The sequence below is a fragment of the Brachyhypopomus gauderio genome, chromosome 17, assembly GCF_052324685.1.
Source record: "Brachyhypopomus gauderio isolate BG-103 chromosome 17, BGAUD_0.2, whole genome shotgun sequence".
Lineage (NCBI taxonomy): Eukaryota > Metazoa > Chordata > Actinopteri > Gymnotiformes > Hypopomidae > Brachyhypopomus > Brachyhypopomus gauderio.
In genome coordinates, this window is record NC_135227.1 from 14551090 (window position 1) to 14575990 (window position 24901).

The following is a 24901-nucleotide window of genomic DNA, read 5'->3' on the forward strand; positions in this document are numbered from 1 at the left end:
TGTCAGCCGTCAATGATGGGCTTCCTCTATAGGTATTAAAACATGGCCCTGATTGACTAAGACAACCTACACTCCGGTTTTGTTCAAGGTGTTCCACAAGCCCATGTCTGAGTCAGGACGGCTGAATGGAGATGAAATGGACATGATCTTTGTCAACTGGGAGGAGCTCATCAGCTCCAACAAGAAGCTGCTGAAGTGCGTGAGCCCCATCGTGCTCAACCTTTCAGTGCTGCACTCGTGCACGTTGCCACATTGCTGGCACAGCTGGTGTAATCACTGAACTTTTGCCTTCTTTCACTGTCATGATACTCTCCGTCAGATGGATGGTGAGAGTTGCTAGATTTCATCTTGTGTGCGCACCTTGTGTGACAGGGCCTTCCGTGTGAGGAAGAAGATGGGAGGAGACAAGATGCCGGTGCACATGATCGGGGACATCCTGGCTACGGAGCTGTCGCACATGCAGGCCTACAACCGCTTCTGTAGCTGCCAGCTCAACGCTGCTGCCCTGCTGCAGCAGAAGATCGACCAGGAACCCGAGTTCAAAAACTTCCTCAAAGTACGAGCACACCAAGAGTCAGTTTCAAACCTCCAGGGTTGTTTTAGCTTGATGTGTATTTGTTGAACAGGACTTCAAGCACCCACACCTGAAATAAGGAATAACAATGCTACCTTAAGACAGAATTAGTTTTGACTCAAAAAAGGAGTTGTTACTAATTCGTTGTTACAAATTTTTCTTTATTGTTTTCCAGAAAATTGCTACGGACTATCGGTGTAAAGGAATGCCTTTGTCCAGCTTCTTACTGAAGCCCATGCAACGGATAACCCGCTACCCCCTGCACATAAAGAATGTGAGGGGCAATAATGATGGCTTGTTCCTCTGTCTTATTCCATGTTCTAAGTGACTTGTACAGAGGATAGGAGGTTCTTAGGAAGTGCGTGTGTGTGTGTGTGTGTGTGTGTGTGTGTGTGTGTGTGTGTGTGTGTGTGTGTGTGTGTGTGTGTGTGTGTGTGTGTGTGTGTGTGTGTGTGTGTGTGTGTGTGTGTGTGTGTGTGTGTGTGTGTGTGTGTGTGTGTGTGTGTGTGTGTTCTTCACCAGATCCTGGAGAGCACTCCTGAGAGCCATGTGGATCATGCCAAGTTGCGGGAGGCTCTGGAGAAGGCTGAGGAGCTGTGCTCACAGGTGAATGAGGGAGTACGAGAGAAGGAGAACTCGGACCGCCTTGAGTGGATACAGAGCCATGTCCAGTGTGAGGGAATCACAGAGGTACGCTGATGTGCTAAAAAAAAATGTGTTGAAATGTTGAAAAAAAATACACATTTTATTAGTCATGAGTTTCCACAGATGCCACAACTCTTAACAGTGATACAATAATGCATTACAAATGGCACCACCACGAGAGATTATTAACATAAAAAAAAATACAAAATCAACAGATGTAATTTTAATCACTCTAAATCATGTATTTTTGCTCTAATAGAATTTGATCTTCAACTCTCTGACCAACTGCCTGGGTCCTCGAAAACTTCTGCACAGTGGGAAATTATTTAAGACAAAGAGCAATAAGGAGCTGAATGCCTTCCTCTTCAACGACTTCCTCCTCCTCACCCAAGCTGTTAAGCAGTTCACCTCATCAGGCTTGGACAAGCTCTTCAGCCCAAAGTCCAACACCCAGTACAAGATGTACAAATCAGTAAGGGTTCAGATTGTCATATTTCTCAGTCAGCTGTAATAATTGAGAATTGAACCTGGGTCTGTCTACCTCTAAAATGACTTGACCCAGTTGTAAATCTGGTCTTTTGTGTATTGATTTTAATGTCCTTATATTAATGTTCTTATAAAAGTAATGTTTAAAGAATATAAGCTCCTTTAGGAGCAGCACATGTTCAGCAACTAGTTAGAGGTGTATGTCTACCTGCTGGACTTTGTTTTTCCATCTTCATAAGAGGAGCAATGGAAACTGAGAGTCTCTGGTGTCTTTTTGTTGTTCTTGGCAGCCTGTTTTCTTGAACGAAGTTCTGGTGAAGTTGCCTTCTGATCCATCCAGTGATGAGCCAGTCTTCCACATCTCTCACATCGACCGGGTCATTGCCCTCAGAACCGAGAACATCCATGAGAGGTGAGCCTGGAGGACTTCACTAAACAAGATGCTCTCTCTCACTGCTCAATAAAGACCCATTTTATGATCTACATTTCAAATTATTGCCGTTTGTGTTAGGACTGCGTGGGTTCAGAAGATCAAGGCAGCATCAGAGGAGTTCATTGAAACTGAGAAGAAAAAGCGTGAGAGAGCCTATCAAGGTGAGTTTTCTAAGCTCTACTGTTTATATTGACCCCCAACCTTTTTATCTAAGGAATCTTTTATTGGACTTTTTTGGGTAATTGTTTTAACTTTCTCCCCTTCACAAGCAGTAGCAGTCCTTGCTGTACATGAAGATCTATTTAATGCTCTAATAAAGATCTTTTTTAACAGCTCGCTCAATGAAGGCAAGCGGAATTGGCCGTCTACTTGTCACTGTCCAGGAAGCTACAGAGCTCAAATCATCAAAGCCAAGTGGTGAGCTTGCCTTTAATTCTTGGGACAAAAAATAAACGTATTTGAAGGTGTTTATCCTGATCAATGCACCTTTTGTTAAATTCTCAACATTGTGTTTCTACCGTCCCCGATTAGGAAAGAGCAATCCCTATTGTGAGGTCACCATGGGGGTACAGTGCTATACCTCTCGAACTCTAAATGAAACACTGAACCCTAAATGGAATTTCAACTGTCAGTTCCACATCAAGGACCTGTATCAGGACGTGCTGTGCATCACCATTAATGAACGGGAGCAGTTCGCTCCTGACGGTCAGTATCATCTGTCTAGTTGCCCACATCATACTTAACTGATACTTAACGTACTTAAAACTGATTACTGAGCCTATCACTTGAATTCTGAAGTCATTTATGAAATTTGATGAAAGGGTAATTGCAAAAGGAAAAAAAAAGACTCCCTATGTCATTGCCTCCTGCAGACTTTCTGGGCCGCACAGAGATACCTGTGGCCACAATCAAGAAGGAGCTGGAAAATAAAGGTCCAACCGTTAAGAAGTTTCTGCTCACAGAAGTGCCCACAGGAGAGGTCTGGGTCCGCCTCGACCTGCAGCTGTTTGATGGCAAAAGCCCTTAAAGGAAAGGATTTGAAGCAACCCGTTAAGCACATTGCCAACTACTCAAGTCCTCCATGTCTTCCATAAGCCGCCTTGCCTTAAAACACCCTCAACTACTGTGCTACTGACTGTCTTGACTCTTTTGGGGGTGGGGGAAGGGGAATTTTCCATGTATTGATGACTATGCCAAATTTTGCAACATGCACGGTTTTTGTAAAACATGTGGCCTAGAATGGAAGAGGGATAAGAATTCAATGGTTTTGCCTGAATAGTCTACCACTGGATGTAGAGATATCTCAGGACTTCTATTTTCCTTGAATATACTGTGTTTTACTGTGCCTGATGTTATTTTTGTGTTAATTTGGCTTTGATGTTTAGTATATAAAGATTGACACTAGATCTTGACAGTTCTGTAAAGAAACACTAGATTTATTAATAATGCTTGGCCTTATACTGTATAATTCCTCACATAGACATGCTTATGCATCAGTTTTTCAAAGGGGATTTTGCTTAGAATCTTGGAAATGTTATGGACATTTCTTTGAAGTGGTTCTAAAACACGTTTTTCTTAACTGTGGTACATATGAAGTGATTACACAAGTGATTCTACAAAGGTCTAATCACTGTTAATTTTGTGTCGATTTTTATTTATTTTAATTTATGCACCTGTGGCTATTCACACTTTGGAAACAGTAACATGGTTATTCTATCAGCATTTACATGAACACTCTTGGTCATTTGCCACTGCTTAACATATTTGAGTCGATTTTTTTTTAGGTTTGTCTTAGTTTACGGTGCAAATGTGTAATTGTACTACCTTCTCAGTGTCTTGTTTTTTGTCTAGTGGTGTCTGTTTTGGCAGTCCAGGCTATGCTAGCTACAGTTTTGCTCAAACGTGACGTAAGGAAAGTGTCTAAATGAGCACAACTATGCAACAAAATCAGGGTTCAGAAGCAAATAAAATAAATTTAACAGCCCTCGTTTTTCGCTTTTGAAATATTTCACATAAAATAAGTTATTCAGCTAAGCTTGGTTGGTAGTCGGTTGCTAAGGAAGCTCAGGTGTAAACGCTGATTATAACGAGAATAGTATGAATCAATTTCAAATGTTGATCAACGACTGCCTTATTGATACAAAACATGTAGAAAATGCGGCTATTCTTGTAGCAAGAAGTGGCCGTGTAACCGCGGTGTCGTCGAGGTTTCAGGTAAGTCCATGTCAAGTGTGAAACCTGACTTGTCTGCCTTCACAAACGTCAGCGTTACGATGCCATTCTTCGCTTAATGTATGAATATGGGCGAACTTATATTAACATGTTGCTACTACAGTTAGGTCAGTACACAGCTTTATCGGTGTATGCCAAGTTAAGATTAGGTTTAACCGCCTATACTTGTGGTTCTGTAAGTCACTCTGGACCGGGGTGACCGCCTATACTTGTGGTTCTGTGAGTCACTCTGGACCGGGGTGACCGCCTGTACTTGTGCGCGTGCTGCTAGCTCACTCCCCGTGACGCTCAGATGTTCACGGACTCCTTCAAGCGCGCGACTCTGACGAGGGAGCAGGGCTTCTCCTTTGAGGAGAAGGACTTCACTTGTGTTCGGGCAGACAGAAACTCCATCTACTGCAAATGTGTAAGCTCGCCTGCATTCTGCACAGTGTACACTAACCAACATCATATTTACGAAAGCAGCTAGAGGTCCATGATGTGATATAGCACTTCCCTCTCTCCCCATTGTTTTAGGGGGATAATGGTCTCATATTGGTCAAAACTGCACTCCTTGTTATAGTTGCAACATACAACGAGAGTATGTACCCTAGTGTCTGTGTGGAGGCAGTTGAGAAACTAGGTATGTTTAGCCCTGTTTTGTTCTATTATGTTCCTTAAAATTGGAATACAGATTTTTCTGATTAACTCAAATCTGATTTTCTCTCATTTGATTTACTCTGTTTTTTTTTCAGCTGAATATCTGCGTGAGAAGGGGAAATGAACAGTAAAAACAAATCACACATGCATGTGAGAAATGGGAACACACTAAGTGGCTTAACTAGAAGAGCTTTTTATTTCCAAATTGCAAATGTATGAACCTAGCACAACATGCTCACTATTATTTGTGGGCTTGATATAATTCAGAAAGAAAAAAAAGAAGAACTTGTGTCTGTGTTCTTGTAAGATTTTAATATACAGATCTAGATTTGGCAACATACATTTTAACACTACAGTGGATTTTTAACATCCTGACATCAAACAAAACGGAAACTTAGCCACAACTTAGGCAATGATATCTTTCACAGAAAGAATTCTGCAATGATCACAAATGATAAAAAAGCAGTGGAGGACACAGATACTTTAGAATAGTGAGAAGTAGCCTCAAGACCCCAATAGGTGAGTGAGTTACCCTTTCTCCAGTTTAAATATAGCTATAATAAACTGCATCATTGAGAAACCTAGACAAAAGTAACAGAATAGTTGGAATATACCATTTTTGTTTCATCATTCACAGTGTGATGGTTTGTAGTGGTCTGCTATCAATATGATAACGTGAAAGTTTGCATCATTGAAAGAACTAGTTAAGGACTTTTCCCATTGTAAACCACTACAAATTGCATTTTAATGTTGCTCATTTTTAATATCACAAACAGCACATTTTAACACACACAAAATGCTGAGTTTTTAAAACGGAGCATAGTCTCTCAAGGACATTTCAGTTACTATAGGCATTTGTGACACAAATTTAGTGTGTGCATATTTTAAATATATGTGCTCTTTGTTATCCAAGGCAACACTGCAGGATTAACTGAACATAATCCATTGCATAGTCAGGTAAATATCTTTTTTACGTGACTATACTATATAAGCAAAACCCTTATTTCCTCAGTCAACCAACACATTTTCACGTTTAGCTCAGACACACGTTCTCTAAACGCCCCTTCACCCGACTCATTTCAGAACAAATAAGCACTGTATACCACTGATTTCTTGAAACAAATTGTTTCTACTAATTAATCTGTTGATTTTATTTTTATGAACTTTATTAAGAATTTAAGACATTCTTTTAAATAACATCTAATGTTTAGAAAATGCCTAAAATGTATATTAAATTCATTTACAGTTGATTATTTTATAACTTGTTGAAATTGAAGATCCCTCGCATGTGATGGATAAACAAATAAGAGTTAGGGAAACCTTGTGACCCTGAGTTGTCCTTGAGTTCCCTCTCATTCCCGGGTTTGTTGTGTTGAATTATTGGGTAAGAGTCATAGAGCAACTGGCTCATCATTTGTAGAATTCTTACAAATAATAAAATCAGACACAAATAAAGGAATGCTAAGCAGCTTAAAAATAAATATTACATTTTCTTTTAAAAGTATTGTGCTCTACGTTCAGTTAGCATTAAACTAAAATGTGAAAAGTAACATCGTAATGTTGACTGTTTTTTTCTTTGTTTTGAACCATTTGTTCCAAAAATGTCCTAAAGAGTTGAATAAATAAAATGTATTGTAATGTAAATTACACATATTTACTATCTGTAAATGTTGTTAGACCTGAGACTGCTGCTGGCTTCCACATCTTATATCTTTTCTTCACACCTAACATTATTGTTTTAAAATTTGTTTCTCTGCATAATAAATGTTCCTCTTTCAAAATATAAGCTATGAATTAAAAAATCATGTATGACACTGTAGTCTCAGTTTTAGTGTGAGTTGACTGCCACTGTAATTGTAGCCTTGCAGATACTGGTAAAAAATCTGCATGTTTATCGACGTGTTAACTGCATAACAACCTATCACAAGACTCAAAACTAGGATATAATTAGCTTAAATGGATGACTCACTGCAGTGATAAAAGTCATGTAGTCTCATGCTACCCTAAAAAGTGTCATATCACTTGTGCTTGAGAGGAGAGGTGTGGCTGCATTAGAGATGTGCTAGTGTTCAGACAGTAGCGTATCTATGTAGCCATGGTTTGCCGATCCCTTCAGCTATTTTCTTCTGGTTCACCTGGCTTGTCTACCTCTGGTAGCTGGTCTCTCCAGTAGGTGAATTGGCTGTAGGTGTCTGAGCAGGGGAAGTCTGAGGTATTGCCTCTGACCAGCAGAGGGAAGACATGATCGACAACCTCACACAGACGGCCATACCTAGCAGAGGAATGGGGAAGAGCTTAGTTATACCTCAGTCTGCATAAAGTACAGCGGAAAAGACCTGACCACTTACAGCCAAACTGTTACTGTTTCTAATGAAGATTGAAAGGTAGAAAGAACAAGCAAGCAGGACACACACACATTTGTACTCAGTGGTCGAGACTAGATTTAATTTTTTGTGGGCCATTTTAGCATTTTATGTGTAGAGTTCCTCTGGAAGGCTGTGGTAGGCACTTACGATGATATGTTGGTCTTGGCATGTTCTTGGACAAGTTCTCCTTTAGGGTTCACAGTGAAGATTCGGTTTAATGGCACTCCAACCTCTTTGTACGAATGCACATCCTACAGAGAGAATGAGTTATCAGGACTACAGTGGATAACCAGTGGAGTTTCTACTGCTGGCACTTACAGTAGCTCTGTTTCCAAAGGCAGCATAAAAAGGTTCCGTGTTTGGAGAGAAGAGGTTCTTAATGTCTGTCAGACATTCAATTTTGAACTTCTCTGGCTTTTTCTCAATGACCTCTCTAAAACGCAGAACCAGAAAATTATTACTGCAGTTAAGCAACCAGGGTGGGCTAGACTCAAATAAAACAAGAGTGAATGAATCCTGTGCATGTGCACATATTCACCTGTGTAGTGCTGAAAACAGGCTGCTGGGACTGAGGAGGACGGGACCCTGAGGTAGCATGGTGCCTCGTTCATTAACCCAGTGCAGGTAACCTCTCGTCATGTCTGCCATCCCAATTGCCCGTGCAGAGCAATACATGAACTTGTAACCATTCCTATTTAACAATGATGAAAAACAGAATAAGTTTGAAAATGCCTGAAAGTACAGCGCTAGAAACTAACACACTCTGGTTGTAACAGCATGAGGTGTCATTGTGACAAACGTAAAACTCACTGGCTGACTTTGTGGTACAGGCGGGCGATCCCCTGATGAGTCCAGTCCTTACCCAGAGTGGGGAGAATGTGCCCCAGGGTGTCTGATCTGCAGGGGGATTATAAAACAGCTGTTTCCATGACAATCCTTAATTTTAGCTTTCAATCAAAGACTAAATCACAAATAATAAGACTAGTTTGGCAACTGCTAGTCCATTCACCATTACAAGTAAGCGAACAATAATAAAAAGATATTACTACTAGTTTAGCATGACTTTCTGGAACTCTGGAATTAACATTACATTATTAAAGATAATGTATAATGTACGTGCTCATTCTTACCTGGTGATAGTGCCATCTATATCTGAAATGACAATCTTATCATCCCAGTTCCACAAATATATGGTGCCCTCACAGCGACAGGTGCCCTGGTACTGGGTGGTCACACTGAAGACCACGTCATTGAGGCCTTCCTTTAACTGCAGACTGGCCTGAGAACATTATACATGCTTATTCACAATTCAGTCATATCACCGATCAGGGCCCTGTTTCCCCTGCGTTACAATTCTTTTGAGAAACCCAGCTCAGTGCGACAGAGTTATATCTGTTGCTTCTAACTTGGAGCTGGTATTTCTCCCCCTCCATGAGAACCACCAGCACCCTCCTTTCTTGGGCATTCAGCTACTCATAAAATATGTTACATGCTTTGTAATAGCCAATTTTGAGCATTCTGAAACAGTAGCTAAGACGTCTACTCTAGTAAGTTCAGATTTATAGTATATGCACATGAATGTTCGTGGTTTCGTGGCTTACTAGCTGCTCGGAAGTTAGGCGGAGGGTCTTCCTGTAGCAGATGCTACCAGGGCTGAGAAGAGGCTCGGGCTGGGTGATGGCTGAATTCAGCTGATCCAGTGTGCCTTCGTCATCACTCGAGGATGATTCATCCTTTAAGCTGTTACAAAACCCCAGGACATGTGAGTACAAAACATACAGCAGGTCTAGCCATTACCCTATGATGAGTAACAATGAACTGTGTTCTCCCAGAGGGCTGTGAAGCACTATGTGGGCTTTGGTCTTTACCTGCTGCCTGGTCTCACAGCCTGATCTCCACTCTCCACTTGATCTGACACAGACTCCTGATGCAGCGAGAGAGACACTCACTCAGCCAAACGCTCTCAACCTGTGGCTAAACGTTACCTGCGTGAGCAGCACTTGGAGCAGTCGTGTCTCCCCATTACTGCTAGAACGCATATAGAATCTTCTGGACCTATGTAGTGTAATAATGTCAAACATTGGAAGTGGCAGCCTACCGACTTGGAGCTGGTATTTCTCCCCCTCCATGAGAACCACCAGCGTCCTCCTTTCTTGGGCATTTTCTCTTTCATGATGTTCTCCACTGTAGCCTGGAGCAAATGCACAGAGGTCCTGATACTCAAAACTCAAAGACTAAATGACTATGGATGACTGCAGCTGCGCAGACGGAGGAAAAGGGCATGCACGCAGACACAAATACACGATACATAAGATGGAGGACATACGGGACTGTAGCCAAACACATTCGGAAAACAGTAGGTGAAGAATCCCAAAGCAGAATACACATAACTCAGGCAAGAGTACTTAGAACAGGGCCACACAGGATGGGATGAAGGAAGATAAATCAACAGACAAAAGAAGGGAAAAACAGGAAGGGAAGAGACAAGTTTACTCAATTTCTTCAGGTTTTTAACACCTGGAGGCACACGACAACAAGCAACAAACGTTTGCAGTGTAAAGACAAATAGTGCAGACACAAAGCAGTGCCTAAAATAAAATGATGTTCTGAATTTATTTTTAGTAAATTATTTTTAGTAAATTAAATGATTGCACATGTGTTTGACATTGCAACTAGCATTAAACTCTGTGAAGTGGGAAGCAGCCAAGACACAGCAAACGATCTAAGCATGAGGTAAAGCATGAATTGGGTGCAATGAGTTCTTTGGATAACCTGGATACAGTCAAACTGATACAAAATGATGGACTAAGGGTATATACTAAGAAAAAGCTAATATTGACAGTGTTCCATGGTGAATAATAATAATCATAATAATCATAATAATAATATATGTATAGTAAAATAGTCACTTCTTCAGTTATGCAGCTCTTACCTTTGGCAGTGGTTTCTGGAACACCTGCAGGGCCAGCACTATTGGAGCAGCAGTACTCCAATTATAATACCTTCAGGATTTGGAGAGTTATGAATTATAAAGGGTTATGTGAAAAACCAGAATCATATAGTGGTAAAAATCATACTTGAACGTTTCAAACCATGTGAGATATTTACATACTTTGTTCCAATTTTTACAACCAGGTTGGGGTCATCAATAAGAGATGGATTGTCAGCAAATTCCTGATAAGATATTGCTCTCTCTTGAAATTCCTCTGTGGAAGGAAAATTGAGACCAGTTGTGTTAACTGGTTCAATGACAATCTTTCCCGGGAGAAACCAAGTCTGCTTACCACTTGTGATCTCCCGGTTTTCTGTTAGTCCTCCACACAGAGAGATGGCGATGTTGGGCAGGTCTGTTAATTGGTCAGAATAGCTGTCCACTCCACTGTCCATTCCACTGCTGCCCATTGACTGGGGTGACTGACTGGCACTCCTCAACTCTGTCCCACTTCTCAGTAGACTTGCACCATCGCTGCATTACACAAGCACTTATCATTACTATGTAGAGGGAATTCAATCATCTGGCCAACATGCTTGTAGCTGCTAATGTGACAGTCAAAGACCACGTGGTTTAATTAACAGGAAGTTAGGCTCATGAAGTCACTGCATGCTACAGAAGCCAGAGATGAGGATGGTTTACCTCTTAGGAAAGTAGAGTGCTGCTACCTCAGGCTCTAGCTCTGTGAGATCATCTAAATAAACTCCATCTGATCCAAGGTGACGACTTCTTTTGTCTAAAAATAGATAATACATTAACTCTTCTTATGTAAGCTCTATAATTAAGCTCATGATCACTTTCACTCATCATGACATTTTAATTTCTTCTTTCAGCAATCACTTGCCATTTTTAATGGTTTTAAGACATAATTTACTGAATTTGGCTAATTTTACCCAGGGTGACATACATATTTATCAGTGTGACAGCACATCAAACCCATGTTTTGTCTCTAGCACTATGCACTACCTGCTACTACGTGAACTACATGTGATCCTCAAACATAATAGAATCACTAATCTATACCTTTTCTTTTTGAGGGTGAGTCCGTCTTGCCGGGGGTGCGGGCCCCAGGGCCTTGTGGATCATCCTCCAGATTGGCGATGAGGTGAGCAGCTGCACTCTGGGTCTCCACTTCCATGGGTGGAGCAGGTTCCAAGATGGCAGCCGCCTCCCCAGCCTCAAGATCTGCTGAGTACAAAGTGAGGGCTGGAGCTCTTTCCTCAAGGGTTTCCACCATGCCATCTCCTGTGATGGCCCGGAAGTGTGTGCTGTCTGACATGGGGATTGAAGCTGGAGTCACCACCATGGATTCGGTTCGCTTCTGCTCATTAGCAGAAGTAAGGGGCTGCTTGAATGAGGGCTGGGAGAAAAGATATGACCTGTTACACACAGCTTTAGCACGAATATACTGTCATTCAGAAGGTCTGCTCCTGTACCTTTGCAGCCTGAGGTAGCTCTCCCCAGGCCCACAGCATTTCTGGGTTCTCCAACTTCCCCTTAGCCGCCCTGACTAGCAGCTCTGAGTCACTCTTCGGTGTGGAAGGTGAGGAGTCGCTCACCGTGCTTGGAAAGGAAGCAGGCAGATGAGAAGATGAGAAGAAGTATTTTTTGTTTTTTTTTTAAATAAAGATAACACCATAAACTTGTAAAATTCTTGTTAATTAAACGCTTAGTGATTTGGTATAGGTGCTGGTTGCATTTTATACCTCACTGCAGATGCAAACACGGACGTTTGTTGGGGGCAGGAGATGGACAGAGGGCAGGTCTGGCCCATCCTGGTGCTGCTAGTGAGGAGGAGTTACTCACATAACTAACAAGAACACACTGCACACAGTCTGGTCTCATCTGTATCATGTTTTCCAGGCCTGGTTAGCTATTTTCATATGAGGCGCGCTGTGTGTTGCATCCGGGAGGGGGGGGTCATACCCCATACCTGTGCACGTGTGCCCACTCTTCCTCACACTGGCCGTACGCTGTACCCTGTTTGAAAGGACTGCTGGAAGGGCCATCTGCCCGCTCAGCACAGACGTCGTGTGACGCAGCTCTGAGAACATGTGCGCAGAAAGAAATTCCAAACACTTCACACATATACACAGACAAAACTAAAGGCTTGCAGCGCACTCTCCTACAGACTCTTTCTTTCCCAGACAATCCAAGGGAATTGTGAGGTTTCCCAAGAGCCTCTGGAATGCAACCGAGCTGCCTCTTCACCGAGGCACAGAATAGACATTCACTCCAATACAGACTTCTTTATTTGGACTTGTGACAGAGAAACCATGGTCTATCCCAGGGGTACTCAACTGGCGGACCGCGGTCCGGATCCGGACCCGAACGCAGTCCTGTCCGGACCCAATCTCATTCCTGATTAACTGGATACGGACCAAAACAAAATCGTAGCATTTATTTCAGGGCTATTGAAAAAACACTCCGTCACGAGTGGCACGTTTGCCACCCCCGCTCAACAACAAGCCTGCCTGGTTGATGCTTCGCGAGCGGCGCGAGGGTCCGCGCGGCGACAATGACGTAATCGCTGTGGCTCCGCGTGTGCGTGAGGGCCTCGCGCGCTGTCGGTTCGAGAGGTCGTGCACCTCTCGAATTTTGTAACTTAAACATAATTAAGTTAAATATTTATACATATACTCGAAATAATTCGCTTTTATCACATTATTTAATGGTTATTTATTTAAAAAACGCCCAATCTTCACATCTTCACGTTCTCTCATGTTTCGTCCTGGAATTACAAGAGGCTCGTATTTGTTAACCTAATAAAAGAGAACTATTCAGCTATTTGTTGTGAAACCAAGTAATTACAATTTCAAGCATTTTAAAGTACTTTAACCTAAATTCCAGCACTTTTCAAACCTGAAACATATAGCAACATTAAAATTGGTCAGGTAAATGTTCATTACCCTGTTTTGAGGGGTGTTTCTACCACATATCGTTTCGGACAAAACGCCTATCGTTTCGGAGAACACTGCAGTGACGCTCGCGAAAGTATAAACGCCTCCACCGTTCGCGCACCGTCCCCCCCCCCTTACCAACTTACGTTCGCCACCCCCGCCGCACCGGACCTCAGGGCACAGGTATCTGCCAAAATTGGACCGCGGACAAATTTAGTTGAGTACGCCTGGTCTATCCTATCCATCACTGTTTTATTTCATTACTGGTCCCCAGGCAACTGATTCTGTGGAGTGGAGAGTATTTGACCTCAGGTTGCCACATAGCACAAGCTACTTATTGTTTTCTAGGGATACACTGCTTGTTTTACAGTAAAAAACAAACAAACTGGGATTTGTTTTTTTATTGCTGTATGATGAAGGCCAGTTTGATTGCCAAGAATCACAAAAGGTTCCCCCTGAGCCATGTTTGAAGCTGGCGTGGTTTCATGGATTTCGTGGAAAAACACCAGGAGCCTTGTTCCAGCCACTTGTTTATTTCCACTGTTTATTTCAACACTCTCTCTTTCTGTCTGTCTCACACACATACACACACACACGCATTCACACACCCTCACTCTGCTTTTGAACAAGAAGGCATAGTCTACAGTACATCATGCAGTCTTCTTATCTGAAAGCACTCACAACCTTTTGCAAATTTCATGTCAGCAAGCAAGACCTAATTAAGTGCTGATATGGGATGTAATCCAATCCTCACTGAATCGAATCCCTGACACTTCTTGCTTGGGAATTCCAATAAATCAATATGTTACAAGGAGTCTACATTCCATACACAATTGCCTATGTAGCTGAAAATCTGCATGTAACAGCCCACGTCAGTCAAGTGCCAATCAGTCCAACAGGAAATTATCTGAGCTCCAAGGCTCTAGATGAGCCTACCGTCATACAGCCACTGGATGGAGACATTTTGGGGCACCACTGTCAACAACTGCCGCCCCAGTCTTTTGTTGCCCTTCGACTAACATAATATTTAACCTCTAGCAATCACCCCTCCAACTAAATATAGTCAATTTGTTAATCCTCGGACAATCTCATCCATATGATATTAAAATAAGCATGAGACCCCTTCCCTCCCAAATTTGATACTCACCTGCTAGCTGCAGTGTCTTCGTCAGAACTCATGTCGATGGGGAACATGTCCTCATCTTCTGAGTCCTCACTGTCCTCATGCTTCAGACTGTCCACTTTGGACTTCCTCCTCCTCTTTCTCCTCTTCTTTGTCATACCATTGTCTCCAGACGTCTGTGAGGGGCCCAGGGACTGGATGGAGGGCCCGGTTGCGGAGTCGGCCAATCGAGAGCCACCTTTCCCCATCTGGGATTCCATTAACACGGAGCCTTCGGTCATTATGGGGGATGTAGCCAAATGTAGTGGCACGATCTCCTGTGGACACAATAACACTGGCATGAAATATTTGTTTATTATGTGATCAGAACGTTGTGGTACAGTATTAAGCCAAGACAGGTAACTAACAAGGAATAGATATTGTGGGGACCTGAAAGTCTTTACAATATCTGAAACAGTTATATTACTGTACATTTCTGTCATGTCTCAGTTAATTTGGTTTGAGACACAGGAATGATAAAACAGCTTAAAACACAGTTGTACAGAGAACGTCACGGTTGCCAGAGCCTACATCTGCAATCATTCATGTAATCCGAGATTATACGTAGATGTAAACACCCTTGAGGCCTTAGCACAGGATGCAGCATGTCCAATTATGTATCATCTGCAGGGTAATCCACCCTAAATAACACGAAACATATATACTTGCATATTTCATATTAAGCAACTGGCACATGTAGCCTGCAAAGCCTTTGCTGCTATACTCTACTGCTGAGTTGTTGCATTAGAAAGAAAAGACAGAGAGAAGCATTAAATAATTATATTACCACAGTGATTTTAACACATTAATTCCAGTCACTGCTAACCCATCATACTCATAACTATCTCCCATTATATCGACACCAAATCTCTGCATGTTCCGCTCTGCATGAGGTCCATAAGTTCTGCTTCTACAGCATGATGAGCCCCCCCACTTACAAATTATTTCAAGTCCCAGCTGTGCAAGGTCAGAATACTCTAAGAGACTTGCAGAAAACAACAGGGTTGTAAAAAACAAACCTGAATACGTCTTTAAGTTGTCAACAAAGAATTTGTCACAACAGGAGAAGCTGTGGAAGAGCTCACTAATAGAAGCCTGTTTTTTATTGGAGGAGACGGCTTTATTTAGGTCAGGATTAAATGATTCTGGACTTGATATGGGAGCTTAAAGCTACATGCAGATAGTTTATTACAGCCTCTTCAAATGACTGGCTCTCATAACACTGCAAAATTGAGTTAAGTTCTGAGATCTTCTAAAACTTTGAGATCTCTGGTTAGAACTTTAGCCTAGTGCCAGGCTGAAGCATGACATTGATGGAAGTTGATGCCTTTTTTTCATAGGAATAAGTAAAGAGAGATTAGCAACAGACAGCATTCTGACGGTCTTCTGGCTGCCTTCTGACTGCATTTATTAAGCCCAGTACAGTAAATTTTCCAGTCGGATACAGATGATTGCGCATACTGTAGAAATCCTACATTTCTATACATCCCAGAATTACGCATCCCATTACAAATTATCTAATATAAGAGTTCAGCATGTGATGTGATTTGTCCAAAAACAAGGAACACAAAATTTAAATTACGAAAGGAAAAATGTTCATGAAAATCTCTAGTGATAATGTGAATCTCTAGTGATAATGATTTTTAAAAAGGTATGAGGAGTTTTCCTCTTGAAAATCTGTCTCACGACAAGGTTGGTAACCGGGTCTTAAATCCTTCATAGCTTCTTAATATGCCAGATGTGCTAGATTAAGGCTGAAACTAAGCTCTGCAGGGCAGTACATCTACAGGACCGAGCAGGGACCTTTGCAGTATGGAAGTGTAAATGCTACACAGGGCTCAGAGTTAATGCTTAAGTTACGGTACAGCCCTCCATCTGAACTTGTTAAAAAATATCTGAGAGAAAGGTGAATGACTCTGTGCACACCAGGGCCCTGCTCCCCCATAAGCAAGCCTAGTCTGAAATGTTTTAGCTTTTCGGTTCAAGAGTGTAAGTGATCCGCCTCCGCTTGTAAGTGAAGACGCTTCATAAGACGCTTCAAGCTACCAGATATCAGATATCAACAGTGGTGTCTGCAAAGGCGTTAATGAATTGACGCACACATCAGTGTGTGTGAAGTTATGCGGTTCCTACTACAAGTGGGTGTGCTTCAAATTTGTTTAGAAATGCAAAAGTAACAGAAGGGTGAACCACAGTGATCTGCATTGCTGAACACTGCTTCAGTTTATCTGTGTTTTCAGCAGGTGCTCTTGCCTGTTTCAGCCCAATACAGTTTGCAGCCTCTTCACCAGCTCTTGAAGGGAAGGGAGGTGCTAATTCCTGCACTCACTATCCTTAATGCCTGCGAGGGCACCAGTCCAATCCTTAAGGGCACTGGTCCCTGTAGCTTTGGCTGACGCTCGTCTCTGCCTGTCAGGACCGCCTGTCTGCAATGATCAAGAAGCCTTGATGATGCTGACCTGTGTCCCAAGAGTAACAAGGAACGTTTACCCTAGAGAGGTCAGGCCTTAAGATGGGAATCTTACGTCTCAGGAGCTGGACTTCTGTTCTGGATACCTCACCATATTTTGCCCCAGCATTCATCAGCTTTTTCCATCTGGGTTTGAGGAGAGGAGAGGGGAGGCAGCTTCTGAAGGGCTGACTGGGGGCTTTGGCCAGACAGAGCTCTGCCTCCAAGCCTACAAGTTCAGGTTACAGAATGCCCCCACCATGGAATTGTTTCCAATAAACAAGGGTCACGTTTCACATCATGCAACTTAAGGAGATATTCCACATGTTATGTTCGTTAAATTACTATATAGGGAACGCAAGAGCGGGGTGGACATAATGTTCTAGAGCAGAGGGAGTCAACTCTGGCATTTAAATCCAAATCCAGTCCTGGATTTTGTACCTGCTGGTAGTTGTTTTGTCACCCCTCTTGACTGCTATTGTAAAGAGAGGGTGGAAAATCTATGAAACTCGACCTCAGTAATTGTGATTTGTATGGCTCAAAGTTATATTAGCTGTTTAATTAACTACCAGTAATTAGGAAATTCAGGACTGGATTTGAGGTGTATGTATCTGTTGTAGACTGAGTACTCACCATATCACTCTCAGTCTCCTTCACAAAAAAAGCTTCTCCATTCTCTCCAAGTTTCATGTGTAGGTCGACGGGCTCTCCGTTGATCTCTATATCAACCTGGAGCACAAAGGCATAAAGGCACTACATCTGTCTCTCATCTTACAATAAAATTTAATGAATTTCAGATCTGCAGATGTGATTTACAATGCAGTTGTGTAAAATGACCAGGTAGCTGTTACACCTCTGCCTAACTGTAAACAATACAGTCCTCCTTTATTATTGTGTTCTTATTTCTACTAATGACCTCCTAATGAGTTGTTTTCTCCTCTACATGACAACTACTAATTAAATGTACACTCCCTTTTCATGGCGCAGAAAGATCTTACCACTTTTTCCCGGGAGCGCAGGACACCCATCTTGCCAAAGCGCACGTGGAAGGGGGAACACTGCAGAGAGCCGTCAGGCTGACGCACCACGATGACGTCGATGCAGCCGGACAGGGTGGCCGGGTTCAGCCCACGGTACAGCTCCTTCACCTGCACAAAGACCTGGCCCGCCAGCTGCCCCACGTAGTTCATGGTCTGACTCTGAAGAAGACGAGAACCATGTTCAAGTTCAAGTTCAAAGTGTTTATTGTCAAAAGCACAAACATGTTTCCTTAAATGCAATGAAAAACTTACTTTGCTCCTCGCTAAGAATGCCAACCATGTCATTAACAAATACCTAAGAATGTATATACATACATATACATAGTCAAGAGATACACACTAAATAAATAATAAATATAAGCTACTATAGTAGAGGTTCTTAAATTTACACCAGAGGTTACAATGTATAAATTACAGTGAAACATGTACAATGTATAAATTACAAGATTATCTGCAGCAGAAAGTGCAATAGTGCGATTGTAGACATGTGCTACAGTAAAGTGACAGTGGGGTGTAAATATGGGACAGTAGGGTGCAAGTTATTCCTGAGGAAAGAGTCCTTTAACAGTGGAATTACACATCACACTTCTGTACCCATGTCCGAACAGTCTGAAATGTGAATAGTTCTTTCAGATTCAGAAAACCATGGATGTTCGTGTAGGCCTATATGACTCAGATGTAGAGTAGTCACCCAATCTAACAACTTTAATGCAAGATCATATCAGAGATTTATACAAATAGCTCTGATTGGTATATACAAATATTTATGCCTGCCTTCCATAGAAGCCATAGACTAGGAAAAATATACACAGTTTCTGATAAGAATCATGCCTTGTCTTGGCTTTAGTACATTTAGGCAGTTAGCAAGAATAGTTTTTAATATATATTATGGAGTATATGAGTATAATTGCTTGTTACTGAACAGACGTATCCACACATTACAACTGTGACACAACTGATTTTTTGATGCAAAGCAAAGAGTGGGGGGTAATGGAGGTTTCAGTCTCACTAACTATTTAAGACTCAAATTCAAATGAATCTATTTTAAGTTATGGCCAACTTGACATTTTCCTTGAGACTCGGGTCTGCTCTTTGAAACTAGAGCTACTGGTTAAGCTCGGCACACTGATGGGGCTCTTATGGGCTTAATGTGTGCGGTACACAGTGGACTAAGCAGCACAGAGTTGGGCAGAGATGCAGATCTAGTTTTCTCTTACCTAGAATAGGAAACATTTGAATAAGGAGAAAAGAACGTGAAAGCACATGAGAAGAAGAGACGTGGGGGGAAATAGACTGTGCAAAAAATAAGGTAACTGGCGCAGTCGGACATTTAGAAGGGGGAAAAGAAAGTAATATGTGCTGACAATATATTATGCTGACAAGAAAGAATTCCGGCTTGCAGATTATGCTAACATTAAATCAGGAGGCACACAACAACAACAACAACAACAACAACGACAAAAGTGTTATGGTGTTATGCTCCCATGTTCAGCCTCGTTCAGTCACGTTTTACATATGACTGGACGAGCAGATGAGAACAATCGACATGAGTAGATGCTGTGTATCTGAGACCTCCTCACATGAAACAAATATTGACCTGGGTCAGCAGAGGAAGTCGTTCAAAATAAATTCCCTCCATGCCTGGGAGCTTCCCACGGTCTGTACATATGACCGTATGTGGCCTACGTGTGACAGCATTGTAAAAACTACTGACATGTACTACAAACCAACAACAACGCGATGTACAACAGGAGAAAATACAAAATACAGCTGAGTGTATTTGTAAAGGCACTGAACAGCAGCATCATCGTGCTGTGAGAAATCAACGGGTGTCAGTGAAAATTGATCATTAAGACAGTAAAAACATAAGGAGCCTATAACTCAGCACGGGGTAAATTATGCTACAAATCTCGTGGAGAGATCGCTAATGTATGATAACTTTGTTCATTCTAATACCGAGGAAATAAGCTATAGAGAAGACACACACTGTCCCTTCAGTTCCTCGGGTTTTAAATCGTGTACAGTCTAATGTACAAAACAATTGCACCTATATGAAGGGTATTTTAAGGTCTCCGCCAAGCAAATATGCTCCTATTACAGTATGGAAATAAACAAGGAACAAATTAATGACACTGAATTACATACATTGCAGGAGACGGACGTCGAAGCAACAGAGCACCATTTAGTCCATCTTTCAGAAAATTCCACTCTTCTTGCGACGTGTGTGTGTGTATGTGTATGTGTGCGTGTGTGTGTGTGTGTGTGTGTGTATAATATCGTGTTACTTTCCCCTCAGACTGTGTCTTTGCCCTTTCCTCCGCTATTGCCACTGTATTTAAACCAAAAACCTTCCAGCCGTGGCTGTCTGTGCCTCTGTGCGAGCTGACGTCATTTAACCCGTTCCTGTCCCACTGTTTACTTCCATAAAAGTAGGACTGCAAACTGTCATCCATCTTGCCTGTGCTATATTTCTAGATTATTATAATTTTCCTCTTCTTCAGAGTCCATATTAGTGTAAACATTAAGTATTGGAGCGCATCTTATGAACGACTATTACAGAGACACTATTAAAATGACTCTCATGACTTGTATGCATTGCGTATTGCCTGCAACAGTAGACTGTTTATACAAAACCACCTAGAAATTACAGCCCAGTCTATGCACTATTTCGGTTTGGATTGGCTACTTTGCAGCTGCTTTTTAGATTTGGGGCGATTTGTGTTCATTGGCGTTTATTTGGACAAATTGCTGCTCTAATTGCTGCCTTGGTTTGTTAGGAGTGTGTTATTACTGTCAAGGGTGAGGACCAAAGCTGACGGGACACTTCACTGAACCCAGCAAAGCAGCAAAGCTTAAATCACCCCTGTTCTTCACTCCTGTCCAGGTTCACTCTCTGGTGTTAAGCACTCGCTGCAAACTCAAAAAAAAAAAAAAAAGAAAAAAAAGAAAGTGGACAGAAAATAATTGCATTTGTTATGATATTGCATATGTATATTTGAATGCAACCATTGTAGTTGCATTGTTGTGGCGGTTGTGGTTTGAAGGCTGCCCCGCCCGTAGCGGTGACTCCTAAGATGTTGGTTTTTACAACTTTGGTAAAACATTACATTGCAATTGTACTGCGCCTAAGTCGCAAACAGAGCGAGCTGTGATGAAAGGAGACATGTTGAAGCAGATGTGTTTGCGTGTGTGCGGGTTTGCGGTTAAAGCTGTCGTAATTACCCGATTACACCAGATTTCTCCTGCGCAACCAGCACTTTCTGCGATCGTCTGTATACTAGTGCTTCACACACATGACAGCAACTTTAAATACGTGTGAGGATGCTTCTACAATGTACAGTGCAATTCCTATTTCATGTCTTGGTCATAAAGTGATGATTTATGGCGCTCGTATGTTTGTAGTTTCTGTAATGTCTTTCTGAACCTCATAAAGCATTTGACATTTTACATAAAAATGTATTTTTATAATGTTTATACATTTTTATACATTTTTTATTTAATTTTCATCTCATTTAAGTATTTCATAAATGTTTTTGACAAAATTGGCATACTCTAATAACAGCCTGTTTGCAAGATATAGAGTTGGCAGTAGTGTAATGCTGTGTTTGTAAAGTCTTCAGGCAAAGGCAGCAGATCATATGCAGCACAGTTAAGTGTGTTAAGTTATTTTTCGCGGCTGTAGGAGCTCTAGTGTTAAGTGTCATTTGTTAATGTTACTTAAGAACCAGCATTTCTCTCACTGTATCATGGCCGTGCACTTTAGTAACCTCACATGTCCCTAAAATGAAAAATACATTCTTGTGCTTCCGTTCGTCTTAGTGTGTGTGTGTGTGTGTTGTGTTGCCTAGTGTGCTGAATGTTGTAAATCTTCAAGTATTGTATTTTTTTCCTGGAAATGAGGCCTTAAAGAACATGGGTGTGTACGTGTGTATGCATGCGTGCATTCATGTGTGTATGTATTTTGAAATTGGCAGGGACCTTATGCCTGGCTATACAAAGTGTACTCTACCCTTGATTTCATCACCATCTGTCCATTTGATTTATCAGCATGAAACGGCAACCCACTAGGGTGTGGACCAAGTACATGTGAGTGGTTTCTAGGATCTAAGTTAAGGAATCCCAATTAAAAAAACATTTTGAACATCGCCTTAGTAGGTGCACATTTTATCCATTATTTTCTTTGTAGCATTATGAAAATTACATTAGGTAAAGCCGCTGCATTCCTGTAGTTCACAGAGACCGTAGTACAAAAACACCATGGGTCATGGGTTCAGTTTACAGCATATATAAAATATGCCATATATGTAAGTCACTCTGGATAAGACAGAAAATACGAACGCATATATTAACTGGATCACTCGTTCAATGCTGCTAGTTGCCTAAGGATCATGGCACGTGTCCACCATGTTTTCTATGCGACCGACCTGCATGTGACTGGGGTACAGAGCTTCCTAGAAACTCCTGCCTGAACACTAGTATTCTTGGAAGGAGGGGGATGGACTTTCTCCACCAATCAGAGCCCAGAGGACCACGTGACAGGGAGCCACTTGGGGTGTGGGCTGACTGCTAACCATGCAGCAGTGAGAGAGGAATGATGGGGATACAGCGAAGCCTCTTCCTGCCGGCTGTTTGTTGTCTTTGTCCTTTGCTCACAGCCTGGCATGTGTGACAGGCAGCATGTCCCTGTCTCTTAGTGGGACTGCTGAATCACACAGACATGATAGATATACCATCCGCTGGTTTTATCAGTACCGGTGAACGTGTTTTAATGGACCGCAATCTGATAGGGTGTCTGCATGCTGATTGATGCATTATGTAATATGTTGTGATGGGGCATGTAGATGAAAGGTTATCCATTAAAATGCAAGACAGTAGAATATGCAAATCTCCTTTCAATTGATTACAATAGATATGTACATTGTGTCAAGCTGTTTGACAGGCAGAGGTTTAGAAAGAATGCTGTAGAGACAGAAGACAAGCATCTGTGTTCACTGTAACTTTTGTCCAATGTTCAGCCTGTCTGTCTGTCTATCTGTCTCTCTGCTACAATAGGTCTTTGGCTCAATACTCAGCAGCCCTTTAACATTGGACGATCACTAAGAGTGAGTTGGTGTATAGTTAATGGTTTGTCCATGTGTAGGCTGTCTATGCTAGTTTTTGTTATATGAACAATGAATATTATCTAATCTGGTTTGATCATTCAAGCTGATGACATTATTGTGATGTCCCCACTGAGAAAGCCTTTGTAATAAAGTTTTATGGCCTATTTTTAGACACTTCGAGAATGATAAAGAGGCACTTCGTGATTTTAAATTCCAGTTATATAACTGCATCACAACTTTGACTAGCACCTCTTAAAGTCATTCAGTGAGGGTCTGGTGCAGTGCATTGCATAAATGCCTGTTATGTTTGTATCTCTAAGCAAAATAATATGTAGAATTTTCTTTCCTATCAACTTAACATGAAAACAGCAAGTGCACAAGAAAAGTCCCCATGTAACGTAAGGCGTCTGGGGGCTTGCAGTGGTGTGAAGCTGCAGATTGAGTTACACAGGCTTTAGGAGCCACGCACTGGACAGCTGCTTTTCACACACTTGCCGCGTGTCCCCAACCTTCTAGTCCTGCATGAGGACCTCCTCACATGTTCAGTGTGACATAATGGCTGACCTCTCCAGCTCCTGTGATCAAGAGGATTTTTCTACAATCAAATTTAGATTTATGTTTTTGATATCAGCTTTAACCGATTAGCATACATCCAGAATATTCTGTGTTTTACTCATTTTCTTGACTTGGACACTTCGATCTACTTTGACTTGACATCTCCAAGCAATGATACCTCTCCAGAGTATTGAACTGTATTCATCCACTGAATAGTAACACTGGTTTACATTTTTGCAGTGGTACAGACTAAAATAACTGGAACATATTTCTGGTTTTTTTTTTTTTTTTTTTTTTTTTAGAGCTTTCATACGCAATGTTTATTGACAGTTGCCTTTTTTTCTGTGACCACAATTCAAAATGTTGTAAATCAGGCTACTGTGGTGGGAATTTGTCATCTGAGATAACTGGTTTAAAATACAGTGCAGAAGGTAGGTGGTTAATAAATCTTTAGAAAGTACTTGTGTGCCATTTTATCATGTCTATCTAATACTGCCAAAGTGAAATCTCACAGTAAACTCTAATCAGCCAATGTCAGCGCTGTACTCCGGTGTTGCATGCTAGAAAGCCATGTGAAAAACACAGAAGCAAACGGAGTGCATTACCCAAGTCCAACTGGTCTCGTGGGCACCGAGCTCATCAACGTATCCTCCTGCTTCCTTGTCCAGCTGCATGGTTCCATCGTCTGTTTGGAGCTCTCAGCTCTCCAGTATAATCCAGGCCTGTCTGTCGTTTGATTAGGGACAAAACCAATTCTCCTAGCAAGAAACTGTGTGACTGGGATGGTGTGTTCATCCCAGCAGTGGTCTATATAACAGGCTTGAGGATGTTTTCTTACTAATTTTATCAAGCATGTTCTTGGAATGGAGTCCAGAGCTGAAACATGAGAGGATCTCGTGGGGAGATCCTTAACAGCACGGCTCTCTGGCTCCTGTTCACGCACTAAGGAGATGATTGGACGTGCATACACACACATACATACTCATACAAGCAGAGCATGCACTCAAACAGTCTATAGCAGAAGTATTAACACAACCAGTGAGTTACGTTGGAAATTCGGCTTTTCACTCATACATCGTATCTTTGAGGTAGCTATATTTTCTTCATTCTTTATTGGCCAGTATCTGAGTTAGGGACCATTAAATGTATCCCAGTGATGAACCAGTATCAGCCGCACCATCACAGTGGTGCTTCTACCACATCAATGTTCTATGGGAAAAAAGTAGAGTACCTAAATAATGATCAATCAGCAATGATCCTGTCAGAAACTGGGTGCATGAAGAGCTGTTTGTGCAAACAGGTGGGACAGAGTCTGTAACTGCAGTC

At 41.8% G+C, this 24901-nt stretch overlaps 3 protein-coding genes across 7 annotated transcripts in view; 2 read left to right on the plus strand and 1 right to left on the minus strand.

Annotated features, from left to right (window-relative positions):
• itsn2b (intersectin 2b) overlaps nt 1-4122 on the plus strand; it is a 32255-nt gene extending 28133 nt beyond the window's left edge. For both annotated transcript variants that reach the window (XM_076978574.1, XM_076978573.1), the window contains 10 exons: nt 89-195; nt 373-556; nt 750-848; nt 1097-1264; nt 1479-1691; nt 1996-2117; nt 2217-2299; nt 2472-2555; nt 2670-2843; nt 3011-4122. In XM_076978574.1, the coding sequence (XP_076834689.1) occupies nt 89-195; nt 373-556; nt 750-848; nt 1097-1264; nt 1479-1691; nt 1996-2117; nt 2217-2299; nt 2472-2555; nt 2670-2843; nt 3011-3165 (1389 nt within the window). In that variant the 3' untranslated portion in view covers nt 3166-4122. The remainder of the gene's footprint in view (nt 1-88; nt 196-372; nt 557-749; nt 849-1096; nt 1265-1478; nt 1692-1995; nt 2118-2216; nt 2300-2471; nt 2556-2669; nt 2844-3010) is intronic.
• Nucleotides 4123-4224: 102 nt separating this feature from the next.
• pfn4 (profilin family member 4) lies at nt 4225-7003 on the plus strand. Its single transcript, XM_076978579.1, has 4 exons — nt 4225-4352; nt 4642-4776; nt 4887-4992; nt 5105-7003. The coding sequence occupies exons 1-4, from the start codon at nt 4236-4238 to the stop codon at nt 5131-5133; spliced, it is 387 nt and encodes a 128-aa protein (XP_076834694.1). The 5' UTR covers nt 4225-4235; the 3' UTR covers nt 5134-7003.
• On the minus strand, nt 5187-24412 carry lpin1a (lipin 1a). Of its 4 annotated transcripts, none has more exons than XM_076978576.1 (21): nt 24181-24408; nt 17877-18077; nt 17512-17607; nt 14415-14707; nt 12301-12411; nt 12074-12148; nt 11804-11930; nt 11391-11727; nt 11010-11103; nt 10660-10841; nt 10488-10581; nt 10308-10377; nt 9474-9566; nt 9244-9299; nt 8977-9115; nt 8506-8654; nt 8186-8272; nt 7914-8066; nt 7694-7808; nt 7523-7626; nt 5187-7281 (listed from the first exon to the last, which is right to left on the minus strand). In XM_076978576.1, exons 1-21 carry the CDS (start codon nt 24247-24249, stop codon nt 7122-7124), a joined length of 2805 nt encoding a protein of 934 aa, XP_076834691.1. In that variant the 5' UTR covers nt 24250-24408; the 3' UTR covers nt 5187-7121. The 4 variants fall into 4 exon arrangements, with proteins under 4 accessions (XP_076834691.1, XP_076834690.1, XP_076834692.1 ...); XM_076978575.1 differs by having other exon boundaries at nt 12074-12151; XM_076978577.1 differs by lacking the exon at nt 24181-24408 and adding an exon at nt 20064-20277 and having other exon boundaries at nt 12074-12151.
• Nucleotides 24413-24901: the final 489 nt, after the last annotated feature.